Source organism: Colobus angolensis, unplaced genomic scaffold (genome assembly GCF_000951035.1).
Source record: "Colobus angolensis palliatus isolate OR3802 unplaced genomic scaffold, Cang.pa_1.0 Scaffold403, whole genome shotgun sequence".
Lineage (NCBI taxonomy): Eukaryota > Metazoa > Chordata > Mammalia > Primates > Cercopithecidae > Colobus > Colobus angolensis.
In genome coordinates, this window is record NW_012117411.1 from 119,093 (window position 1) to 132,779 (window position 13,687).

Here is a 13,687-nt window from a genome sequence, read left to right on the forward strand (position 1 = left end):
CTTCGCCCAAAAAAAGGACATTAGTGGGAAAACAGGTGAAATTTGAATAAGGTCTATAGATTAGACCTAATAATATTCTACTGATGTAATTTCCTGGTTTCAGTAATTGAACTATGGTTCTATATAACATTAACATTAGGGGATTTATGGGAACTCTCTATACTATTTTTGCAACTTTTCTTCAAAACAAATAAAAGTAAAATAAAGTTAAAACAATTTTAAATGTGATTATTTAGGACTTTATTATGAAAGAGCCTCTGTCCCAATGGACTTGTTAAGTGATATATTATTGTGAAATAGTGCAACTTATGTTGAACCAGAAAGGCCATCACACAGGTTAATGAAAAGTCAATTCCAAGGTATAGAAAATCCTCCTTAATCACCACTATGATTTTGTAAATCACTAAGAGAGTATGATGCCACCTACATATACTGAGGACTTGATGACAGCAAATCATATTTTGTGCAATCAGTAATGTTATTAAGTAAATATAGCTACTGAATAACATATTTAAACAATAACTCCACTGTGACCAACTTTTTACAAGAAAAGAAAGAGACAGTGAAAGATAAGAAAGATATGCAAAAAAATAATATGCACCGACCTCCCTCTGCCAGACATCCCACACTATAGGAAACAACACTGGTCAACCAACTCTGAACAAAACCCCTTCCGATAGAAAGGACAGTCTGCTTTGCTATAGTGTGTATTTCTGCAACATGAATTAACATAGACAATCAGTAAACGGAAAAAAGATTTCAGTGTAATGCAGAAGTTACATTGGTTCGTATGTCATTTTTTTCCCAGATCATTAATGTTTTGCTTCATTAGTAAAGGCAACTGAAGGCTACGTATACTAATGGCAGCAAACCAGGAAGCAATCTGTATTACACATTCAACCTTTCTCTTAGAAGTGCTATTGCAAAGTTAACCCTGATCTTTGTTTATAAATAAATAAATAAAACAAAGTAACACAAAACAATGAGGAGAACATACAACTCTGGTATCAGAACATTTTGTACAAAGCTTACAAGCTTTTGTCTGTTTATGACTTCTGATGATAATGTCTTTCTGCCCTTGTATCCATAGACAGCCTCAACCCTTCCTTATACCACCTACCACTAAGCAATTGCCACCTTTTATGTTTTAAGTAAAATACTACTTTTACTGCCGTTTAATTATTAGAAACTTCATGTTTTATAAACTGTGTTAGTATTTTCATTGAAATTGTTATTGTTTTCATCAATGCTCTGGTTATAAAGTTGAATAAGCCCTACTGATTTAAGTAAGAATTTGCAAACTGCAAATTTTCCAGAATAGCATAAATACTATAGTAGAAATGTTGTATTCCCACACATTCTGAATACACTGTCTCAAGATTTTTTTAATATAAAAAGGTTTTCAAAGATTACTTACCAATGAAGTATACTGTTAGTATCAATTTCTAAATAAAATTACAAAGTACATTTTATAATTAGCTTTAAATTGAACATTTTAATACACATTTCCGTATTCGTCACACATTTCTTAAATAGGATGCTCCAATGTAGTAACAAAAATTATCATCTATGTTAAAACCAAACTGATGCATTGTGTAAGAAAAGCAAATATTCAATATTTAACATAAATTAAATGTATATTATGAACTGTAATCAAACCAACATCAATCTTCTAAAAGGAAGCAGTTTATAACTTGTATGAAAATACAAGGATATAGGCTAGAAAGCATTTTTGCTCATAAGACTAAAAAGATACTTTTTTTTAGACAGGGTCTCACTGTCACCCAGGCTGGAGTGCAGTGGCACAATCACAGAGTACTGCAGCCTCGACCTGCCAGGCTCAATCAATCTTCCTACCTCAGCTTCCCAAGTAGCTAGAACTATAGGCCCACATCACTAAACCCAGCCAATGTTTGTATTTTTTGTAGAGACAGGGTTTCACCATGTTGCCCGAGCTGGTCTCAAACTCCTGGGCTCAAGGGATCCACACACCTTGGCCTCCCAAAGTACCAGGATTACAGGCCTGAGCCACCTGACCCTGACCTAAAAAAAGACTTTAAATAATACTAAAGAAGAATTTAGCATCAGATTTTTTGTTTCTTTCTCAAAGTAACAATATTGCTTCATGATCATCTGTTGTTAAATATGTAATACTAGTAACTAAGCACTCTTTTATGTAAATGGCTCCTCCTAAAAACAAGCACGTGAAAGTTTGTGTTATTTGTGTATGACAAAGATATAACATAAAACTGAGTCACTAAAAACACAGTCTGGGCTGGGGGCAGTGGCTCACACTTGTAATCCGAGCACTTTGGGAGGCTGGGGTGGGTGGATCATGAGGTCAGGAGATCAAGACCATCCTAGCTAACACAGATGGTCTCGTGAAACCACCATCACCATCATGGTTGGGTGAAACCCGTTTCTACTAAAAATACAAAAAATTAGCTAGGCATGGTGGCGGGTGCCTGTAGTCCCAGCTACTCGGGACGCTGAGGCAGGAGAATGGCCTGAACTCAGGAGGCGGGACTTGCAATGAGCCGAGGTCACACCACTGCACTCCAGCCTGGGCAACAGAGTGAGACTGTCTCCAGAAAAAAAACACAGTTCAACTGGAATAGCTATAATTTATATATCAATCCCAACTTGAACAGAATATTTTTGAAGTTAGTGTATATAATAAATATCAATCACTATGAATATTTACATAAAAGAGTAATGTGCTCTTTTTAATATACTCCATGATATGGCAGGGTACTTTTATGAAGCCATGCAACCCTGAATATCAAGGAGCCTTGTTTTATTTTTCAATTATCTATTCAAGTCCACTTGGTTAGAGATAGTGAGTATGTTTCTCACAGGGAAAAAAATACTGCACAATTGTCTGTGTATAGTGTGACCTCTTTCACTTGGGTGGGTATCCTTTCTATCACCAACTAAGTGAAGATCTAACCTTGTCAAACCAAAGGCAAAACAATAATGAGCATATGACAGGCTAACCCAGCATAGAAAAGGTTGTTTAGGAGGTTGCAAAAATAGTACTCTGAATGACAAAATAAAAGTACACTTCAAAGAGCAGGTTAATATTTTTAAAAGCACTCAAAACCTGAGAAGCACTTAATCCCCCTCCTTGGATGTCTGCCATACAAAACTCCACTTGAATTTATTTCATTAGTCACTAACCAGAGTTGGTTAATATGTCTTCAAATGAATACTGGTAGAATAGTCTTGAAAGAAACACATTTATAGAATATCTATTTCCACAAAGCACTAGCCAAAGTTAAGTACAAATAAGCAGACAATGTCATGCTTTTACCAAATAATTTTAAGTTACCATCCAACAAGAAAAAAATCCTTCCAATTCAAGAATCAGAAATACAAATGGGAAAGGTATTTACCCAGTAGCAGGTTTTGACTGTAGCCAAATCAAATGGCAGTAACACTGCTACATTAATTGTTTCCCCTAACTGGCATAACAGGGAATCATACTATAACATTTTTATAAAGTATTTGAAACCAGAAGAAATTAGACAAGTTTGGCTGTAGTCTTCCTAGTGTAAATTTACTTTGAAAGCAAACAAACAAAAATCTCCAAACCATTTAAGCATGTCCTAGGACTACATATTATATCATTGTGTCAGTTATGCACACTTTGACATTCCTTTTCTACATTAAGACCAGAATGAAATTTTTGATCCTGACCAGTCACAATATTATAACAGTGAAACAGTGCCACCTTTTGGCCCCAAACAGAAGCATCCAGTACTAGTGTTTCAAACTTCCTTTTTCAGTTAAACTCCTGATGTACATAAATGTCAATGATTCTCATGTCATAATTATCACCTTCTAGGGATAGTTTTTATCTATACAAACCAATAAAACATTGGAGTAACAAAAAAGTTGCTTACCAAAATGCAAAATTTCAAAATATTCCAAAGTAATACTAAATGTATGTATTTTTAATAATTTCTAATCAACATTAAATACATTTTACCCAATCCAAATATGTCAGCTAACATATTTTAAACACAAAAAATTCTTTTTAGAGCACTGTTACACTGCAAAATTGATTTTTTAAAAACACATTATATTTAACATGTATTCAATTTTATAACTGGCAATGATATTAACAATGGATTACCATTTCAATCAGCATAAGTATAAATAATTTTATATAAAATATAGTATGCTTCTGAGTTACTTACACCAATGATACAATGTCACCACGGTGTACTTCAAAATTCCTCACTTTCCAGTGGTTCAAAAGCACGACATCAGATGACTGGCTCCCCCCAGGATTCAAAGAAGGCTAGAAAACAAGGGGAAAGAGACACATCTATCATTTGTATTTTTCGATCTTCATGGTTCTTGCACTTCATAGCTCGAGTGGAGTGAAATAAAACATTTCTAATACAGTATCTTTCTATAAATTGCTGTTCTAAAGTAACTGCAAATGATGAGTTTTCAAAAAGGCTCATTGGGATTCTTCACAGATGAACCAGAAAAAAATAAATTGCCAATACTTATTTGAAAGGAACGTGTGCTAGACATTAAAATCTTTAGTAAACTCCAGTAAAGAGGTATGAAAAGCCTTAAGAATAATATAAAAACATGAGGAAGAAGTGAGTCAAACCTCCCAACAAAGTATCCAGATAGAATCTAATTCCACAGTAGTACACATCATTGTTCCATCTGGGGAAAAGAAGAAATAATCCCAAATCACAGTCATATCCACAAATCTTCACAGTCATATGAAGAACTGAAGAGGGCAAAAGAAAAATGTGATAGGATTATCATTATTAAATGGATGACTTTCCCAATTTGACCTATCTTTTCTCAAAAGGGCACATGTCCTAAGGGTCCTGGTCCCAGTTTGAGCCTAATAAGGGGCTTTCATCCTAGGATTCAGAGAAATCTAACTGTGCCTGAGGATTAATGGATCAAGAACTGAGAAACATTTTGTGTAAAAATTTTTCTGGGCCGGGCGCGGTGGCTCAAGCCTGTAATCCCAGCACTTTGGGAGGCCGAGACAGGCGGATCACGAGGTCAGGAGATCCAGACCATCCTGGCTAACACGGTGAAACCCCGTCTCTACTAAAAAAAATACAAAAAAAATCTAGCCGGGCGAGGTGGCGGGCGCCTGTACTCCCAGCTACTCAGGAGGCTGAGGCAGGAGAATGGCGGGAACCCGGGAGGCGGAGCTTGCAGTGAGCTGAGATCCGGCCACTGCACTCCAGCTTGGGTGATAGAGCGAGACTCCGTCTCAACAAAAAAAAAAAAAAAAAAAAATTTCTGAAGGTCAAGAACCATACAGGAACAAAAATTTGATTGGGGAACTATGAAACCAGCATACCTGTCATTTGGACAGGGGTACAGACAAAGCCAATGAACAACAAGCTTGAGGCAAGAACAGGGGGACAAAATAATTAGAAGAGCTAAGACAGCCTTTGCACTGTTTTTTAATTTTTTTTCATTTTTTATTTCAATAGGTTTTGTAAGAAAAGGGGGTGTTCGGTTACATGAATTAAGTTCTTCAGTAGTGATTTCTGAGATTCTGGTGCACCCATCATCCGAGCATTGTACACTGTATCCAATGTGTAGGCTTTTATCCCTCACCACCACCCACATTTTCCCCCAAGTCCCCAAAGTCCAATGTATCATTCTTATGCCTTTGTGCCCTCATAGTTTAGCTCCCACATATCAGTGAGAACATACGATGTTTGGTTTTCCATTCATGACTTACTTCACTCAGAATAATGGTCTCCAATTCCATTCAGATTGCTGTGAATAACATTATTTCGTTCCTTTTTATGGCTGAGTAATATATATATATATATGTGTGTGTATATATATATATACACACACATACACCACATTTTCTTTATCCACTGGTTGACTGATGGGCATTTGGGCTGGTTCCATATTTTTGCAACTGTAAATTATGCTGCTATAAACATATGTGTGCAAGCACACATCTTTTTCATATAATGAGTTATTTTCCTCGGGGTAGATACCTACTATTACTAGGGATTACTAGATCAAATGGTAGATCTACTTTAGTTATTTAAGGAAGCTCCACACTGTTTTCCATCATGGTTGTACTAGTTTACACTGCCACTAACATTGTAAAAGTGTTTCCTTTTCACCACATCCACACCAACATCTATTTTTTTTTATTTTTTGATTATGGCCATTCTTGCAGGAGTGAGGTAGTACTGCACTGTGCTTTTGATTTGCATTTCCCTGATAATTAAAGATGATGAGGATTTTTTCATATGCTTTTTGGCCATTTGTATATCTTTTCTTGAGAACTGTCTATTCATGTCCTCAGCCCACATTTTTTTTGCTGTTTTTGTTTGTTTGTTTGTTTGTTTCTTGAGATGGAGTCTCACTGTCGCCCAGGCTGGAGTGCAGTGGCGCGACCTCAGCTCACTGAGGAGCTGACGACAGAAGCTGATGACAGAAGCCAGTGGAGACACAACAACAGCAACCGGGGCAGAAGCAAGGAAAACAGTGAACACAGGACAACAGCCAGTCCCTGGAGCAGTAATGGCATGTCTTTTGTTAAAGATTCCTGGAATTATTTGTAGATTTTCTACAAAGCAAGAGTTGACAAATATGTCAAAATTCTTCTGGCTGGAGGCTATTATCCTGACACTATTTTTGATCCAGGGTTTTGCAGCTAAAAAACGCTGGTTATCCTTGAACATCTCAAACACTGCCAGAGCTTTCACCAACTCCTTTAGTGATAATACCTAAATCTCTAACTTACTTTTAAATTCCCTGCTAGTCATTTCACTTGACTACCTGATAAAAAAATTCAACAGGATTCAAATGGAATTTGTTATCACTTCCTAATAATAAAAAGTTTTTTTTTGTTTTTTTGTTCTGAGACAGTCTCTTCTGCCTCAGCCTCCAGAGTAGCTGGGACTACAGGTGCGCACCACTATGCCCAGCTAATTTTCGTATTTTTAGTAGAGACAGGGTTTCACCATATTGGCCAGGCTGGTCTCGAACTCCTGACCTCAGGTGATCCGCCCACCTCAGCCTCCCAAAGTGCTGGGATTACACACGTGAGCCACTGCACTGGCCCCTTCTTTTTTTTTTTTTTTAAAGAGGGTCTCGTTCTGCCACTCAGGCTGGCGTGCACTGGCATGATCATAGTTCACTGTAGCCTTGAATGCGTGGGCTCAGTCTCCCAGGTCCCAGGTAGCTAGGACTACAGGTCTACAAGTGCATACCACCACATCCAGCTAAGTTGGTTTCTTTTTTTTGTTTTCCTTTTTTTTTTTTTTTTTATAGATGGGAGGATCTTGCTATGTTGACCAGGCTGGTCTTGAACTCCTGACCTCAAGCAATCCTCCTGTCTTATCATCCAAAGCGCTGAGATTACAGCTACGAGCCACCATGCCCAGTCCTTTCTTATTTTCTTACATTCGGTTTACCCTTTCCCAGTCAACCAGCTTAAAAGTCTTAGTTGTCTTCTTACTTCTCATCCAATCAGTCAGCAAGCTAAAGTGATCTTTTTTTAATCATAATGTCTTCTACTTTTGGCACATATTTTCTTTCCTCTCTAGCATCATCATATTTCAAGCACCAATCATTATGTAATTCATGCTATATCTACACTAATCAGTCTGTCACCTCCAACTTAGAAATGATCCCATTTCTTTCTAGTTATATGATCTTCAGCAAGTTACTTAACTTCATTATGCCATACATTACTAGGAAAATGGTGATGATTATTATCTAATTAATAATTAAATAATAATAGCCAATACCTACCAAGTACTTACCATGTGTCCTAGTCTAATAACAATAGCCAGATATATTAAGTGCTTACCATGTGCAAGATACTGTTTAAGGGCTTTACAAATATAGTTGACCCTTGAACAACACAGGTTTGAACTGCATGGTTCCACTAATACACAGATTTTTTTCAATAAAAGTTACACTGAGTGTGCCTGCCTCTCCTGCTTCCCTTTCCACCTCTTCCACATCTGCCACCCCTGAGACAGTAAGACCAACTCCTCTTCTTTCTCCTCCTCCTCCTTAGCCTACTCAATATGAAGACAGTGAAGATGAAGTCCTTTATGATGATCCTCTTCCACTTAAGAAACAGAAATATTTTTCTCTTTCTTATGATGTTCTTAATAACATTTTATTTTCTCTATCTTACTTTATTGTAAAAATATAGTATATAATACATATAGCATATAAAAATATGTGTTAATCTCAACTGTTTATGTTAACAGGAAAGCTTCTGGTCAAAAGTAGACTATTAGTAGTTAAGCTGTGGGATGTGGGCCAGTCAAAAGTTACATACAAATGTTTGACTGCATGGGAGTTGGGTCCCTCACCCCGTCATTGTTCAAGAGTGAACTACACTACCTTATTTGGTAAGATCATTCATTTAAAGTGCTTATGGTAGTTCTTGGCCCATAGGTGACCTCTCAATAACTTCTATTATTGATATTACTACATCACAATTTTAATTTGAGGCAGGTCTGTACTCTCTACCCCCAGTATCCTCCTCTGCCTCTATCCCTAGTGAGGAACAGAGTCAATACGGTAGCATAAGTCCAAGGGGCTTTACTGAACCATGGTGCTAGGGAACGGAGCTTTTGTCATCACAACAGTAGGTTAGATTATTAAAAGTTGAGCTTCCACAAGGGTACACTCTCTATTTCATTCATACTTCTCATTCAAATTCTCTATCTCCCTCTTCCTCTCTGTCTTTGACCTCAGTATCCACAGGTCCTCTTCCCTCATTTCTTTGTATTCTTCTTTCTATATAACTGACACAGTAAAGGTGACCTGGAGGGAAACTATCTGGACTCTGGACCATAAAGAGAAAATCTCCCTATTGTACTTTCACTGCATTTGGTTTTTCTTTTCTTTTTTTTTTTTTTTTGCCATAATAGTGAAGGAACAAAGGGTGATTTAATTATTTCTGACTGTTCTTCTTGGTCTCTGTTACTGGTTTTTTTTTTTTTTTTTTTGAAGTTTGTGACTGTAACTCGTAAGATCAAAAATCCCAAGTTCACCATCACATCCTATGATTATTTCTATCTTAATATTTAAATGTACATTATAATCGTTCCCTTCTCTCTCCTTCTAAGAGTCTATAAGCTCTTGCTTTTTAAGTTTTGAGAATTATTTCTTATGCCTATATTTTTGAGATCAGGCACTTTGCAGGTAATTAACACATTTTAGTGGAAAGAATTAAAAAAATCAATTGGTGGAATTTCCAAAGATTTTCCAAATTAACAAGGTCAAAACAAAGATCCTATTCCAGCCTACTCCAGCCCCCAAATACACTTCCCCTCCTTATTTAACAGTAGTACCATCTACCCTATCCCCCATACTGGAAGACTTGTAAGTCAGGTCCAGTTTCTAACCCACTCTTTGAATGCCTCATCATCAGACTTCCCCTCTGTCAAGAATGTTTTTTCTCCACTTGGAAACTTCTAGTCATTTGTCAAAGTCCTTATCTGATGGGGATTCCTCTGGAAAGCCTTTAAAAAATATAAAAATATAAAACATGCTGCAGTTCCCTTAAGGAAATTGGAAAATTACATCTTGGTGTTCCAACACTGGAGATAGAAAAGTCTCCATTGACCCAAATTTTAACTTCATCTGTCCCTTATAGAATCACTCAAATGCCCAACTTTTCTAATTGTAATTGTTAGAACCAAAAGGTAAAGCATTATAAACAAAAGATTTATGCAAGGGAAGAAAACAGAAGGAAGCATGTCTAACTTCCAATAGTGAAATATTAGAATCAACAGTCAACACCTCAATGACATTGGTTGATTTTACAAAGGAAGCAACAGAGTTTTCTTTTACCTTTTCTTTCCTCCACAGGTTTAAATTAGCTACTCCCTCATGTGCGTTCCCATAGCAATGCTGGTACTTAATATGTATCTGCCCACAGGTAGGACTCTTTTCACTCAGGTCTAAGTTTCTCAACTGCTGAAACCATGTCTTAGCCATTTTTGTACACCTAATCCCAGAACAGTGGTTGGAAAATAATATTTCTATAAAGTCTAAAAGATTAAAGGTTTTTAAAAGCTATTTAAATCAGACAGTTTCTAGAATATACATTGTCTAAATAATGTATACATCTCTTCCAATGAAAACATATTCTAGATAAGTAAGTATAGTAAGAAATTTTTTGTGTCTCATCAAGTTAGGCAATTTAAGAGTTAGAAATAGTTGAATAGGGCTTTATTATTCATAATGAAATAATGGTAATCACAACACAGTAAACTATATTATTTATTTATTTATCTAACAATTATGAATATCAACAAAACATTTTTAAAGTAAAACCTTCTTGAATTGGGAGGCTGTTCCTATAGCACTATACGAACCACAGTTTTCTGTAATTCACTAAAAACAAAAGCTTTATTAAAAAGAAAAAAACAACGTCCGGGCGCGGTGGCTCACTCCTGTAATCCCAGCACTTTGGGGGCCAAGGCAGGCAGATCACGAGGTCAGGAAATCGAGACCATCCTGGCTAACACAGTGAAACCCCATCTCTGCTAAAAAATACAAAAAATTACCCAGGTGTGGTGGTGGGCGCCTGTAGTCCCAACTACTGTTGTCCCAGCTACTCGGCAGGTTGAGGCAGGAGAATGGCATGAACCCGGGAGGCAGAGCCTGCAGTGAGCTGAGACCATGCCACTGCACTCCAGCCTGGGCAACAGAGCGAGACTCCGCCTCAAAACAAAAAAAAAAAAAAATAGAGCAAGCAATTTTTTCAAATCAATGAAGTTAAACCCATTAAGTAGAAATTAAAAGTCATAAATAATAATTTGATATGGCCACAGAATCTGTATTTTCTTGTTATGTTGTTAATATTTTAAATCCTAGATTCCAAGAGACTACATCAAGATATAACTAACTTCAAATAATAAAGTTTTTGAAGAAATCTCAGAGAATATTTAATCTAGGGGTTTCCACCTATATCTCCAAGTATTTGATTGTATCAGATATTCCTGCTAGTAGTCACAGTGATTTCCAGGAGCAAAAGGAAAAACACTAACAAAGAACAAAACAAGCCAAACATCTGCTCTGGACTGAGTAAGAAAGATCCACCCTCACCCAACATGAGCAGCCACCATAAAATTAGTTGAGGGCTTGGATACAACAAGAAGGAAGAGGAAAGGTAAATATTCTCTCTCCGTCTCTCTCAACAACTTGCATTCTCACGCTCATCTATTTCTCTGCTTCTACCGTGGACCACTAAAGTTTAAAATCAAACTTGGAGAAGTGTTTTGAATAGTCCTTGCCCTAAACACAGAAAACTATGTTCAAATCTTGTCTCCATTTCTTATTAACCATATTACCTGAAACAAATTATTTAACCTGTCTCATTTCCTCATCTATAAAATGGGGACTGACTGCAGTAACACTGACCTCATGGGGTTGCTACAAGAATTAAATGAGATAGTCTACAAAACATTACAGTCATGAAACAGAGTAGCAGTCAACAAACAGGACACTAATGACGATGGCAACAATAACAAAATAAAGGGAAACAAAATCAGGTACAGTATCCTTTCCACAAGATTTAAGAAAAATTAAACATTTAAATATTGCCCTGCATATTTCCCATTTTACATAGTAAACTAAAAGTCTTCAGGCAGAAAATTCTACCCCTCATTTCTAAATTTTTTGTTGTTTCCTCACTTTTTTTAAGCAAGTAAAGTTAGGATGCTTTTATTTGGGGTCTTAATTGTTCTGCCTGTATAAATTAATCCAAAAAAATTTAATGTGCATAATTAGTTATGAATACCTGTAAGAATTTTACACCCATTATGTTTTAAAATCTTATTTTTAAAAACATATAGACACATACAGAGATATATAAAAACATATACATTTAAAAATCTAACAGTTCTTAGCTCTGGTTGATGAAATTATGATTTCCATTTTCTTGTCCCCTACTGCTTACTCCTCCCCACACCTTGTTTTCCTCTGGCTCAGCTGTATCTCACAAGTTGTTTTTTCTAACGAACATATATTTAGTTTGTATGCTTTGCTCTGACCTAAGTACTATATAGTCCACTCTAAGAAATACAAAATAAGTCAGCTATTTCAACAGATGTTAATAACTTATGCTAGAGCTAGAAGTATCCAATATCTATTGAATCTGCTTTTGGAACAAGCATAACACAAAAGTTAGGCTTTAATCTTTTCTCTGATCAAAGACTATGCTGAAGGATTTTTCTTTGTCCTACGAACAAATATTATTGTCAAGGTATCCTAAATCCTCAGCTTGTGTCTAACTTCAAATCATATGACAGGTTTGGAAGAATTCACGTTTTGGTTTACGAAAATAAAATTCTCCTAGAGAATTAAACACAGTCACAGTACACTTCTTGCCTTGTAAGACTAAACTAAAGCCATCAATCGATAAATGATATTATTCTGGCTTTTTACTATAAATTTTTTATTCATATCTTAATTTTAAAGCATCTATAGCCTATGATTCACTGCTTCCAAGACATCAAGAAAGCCTGGTTTTGACCTTACTTCTTTGGGTGTAATGCTTTCAACCTTTTCAGGCTTATAAAAATCACCACTCACACTGGCTACATACAATCTACAACAGGTAAATATCAAACTTTGTGATTTTAAGTGAGATGGAGCCCAGCTGCAGTCACAAGGACCCAACAGTAGCCCTCAGACTTCTTTTGAAGAACCATTACTTTGAAGACATATCTGTGGGGGCAGGGGCAATAATAGAAGAAACTGAAATAGTACTGCTGATTTAGACTTTTTCACACTGCAGCACTGGCCAAGAAGCATGACGTAAGTACAGTTAAAGTAAATGTACATTCTGATTACAGAATTTTTAGATGCCACACTTTTGAAAGAATGTGGACAATATGGTCTACAATGCCGTCTTTCTTCCCTTGCTGTTCAGGGGTCTCCACAATTTGCATGGCTTCTAGAGTTCTCAGATTTGTCTCACTAGGTGTGCATAATAGAATAGACTATAGGCCGGGCGTGGTGGCTCAAGCCTGTAATCCCAGCACTTTGGGAGGCCGAGACGGGCGGATCATGAGGTCTGGAGATCGAGACCATCCTGGCTAACACGGTAAAACCCCGTCTCTACTAAAAAATAAAAAAAAAAAAAAAAACTAGCCGGGTGAGGTGGCGGGCGCCTGTAGTCCCAGCTACTCGGGAGGCTGAGGCAGGAGAATGGCGTAAACCCGGGAGGCGGAGCTTGCAGTGAGCTGAGATCCGGCCACTGCACTCCAGCCTGGGCGACAGAGCGAGACTCCGTCTCAAAAAAATAAAAATAAAAATAAAAATAAAAATAAAAATAAAATAGACTATAATGTACCCAGGTCTGTACAAGGCTGTAAGTTAGAAATGAAACATTCTTCTTATATAATGGGTACTTATTACCCATACCCCTTCTGATGGTTAATTTTAGGTGTCAACTTGACTAGATTAAGGGCTACCCAGAATGCTAAGAAACCATTTTTCTGGTTGTATCCGTGAGGGAGTATTTCCAGGAGAGATTGGCCTTTGAAGCACTGGATTGAGTAAGAAAGATCCACCATCACCCAACGTGGGCAGGCACCATGCAATTAGTTGAGGGCTTGGACACAAGAACAAGGAAGAAGAAAGGTAAATATTCTCTCTCTCTCTCTCTCTCCCCCTCCCCACC

At 36.9% G+C, this 13,687-nt stretch overlaps 1 protein-coding gene across 1 annotated transcript in view; it reads right to left on the minus strand.

Moving 5' to 3' along the window:
- Positions 1-420: 420 nt before the first annotated feature.
- Positions 421-13,687, minus strand: part of LOC105521660 (mitochondrial inner membrane protease subunit 2-like) — a 72,203-nt gene continuing 58,936 nt past the window's right edge. The window contains exons 4-5 of the mRNA XM_011955928.1: positions 4,203-4,306; positions 421-713 (exon numbers count right to left, since the gene is read on the minus strand). Coding sequence (XP_011811318.1) covers positions 629-713; positions 4,203-4,306 — 189 coding nt within the window. The 3' untranslated portion in view covers positions 421-628. The remainder of the gene's footprint in view (positions 714-4,202; positions 4,307-13,687) is intronic.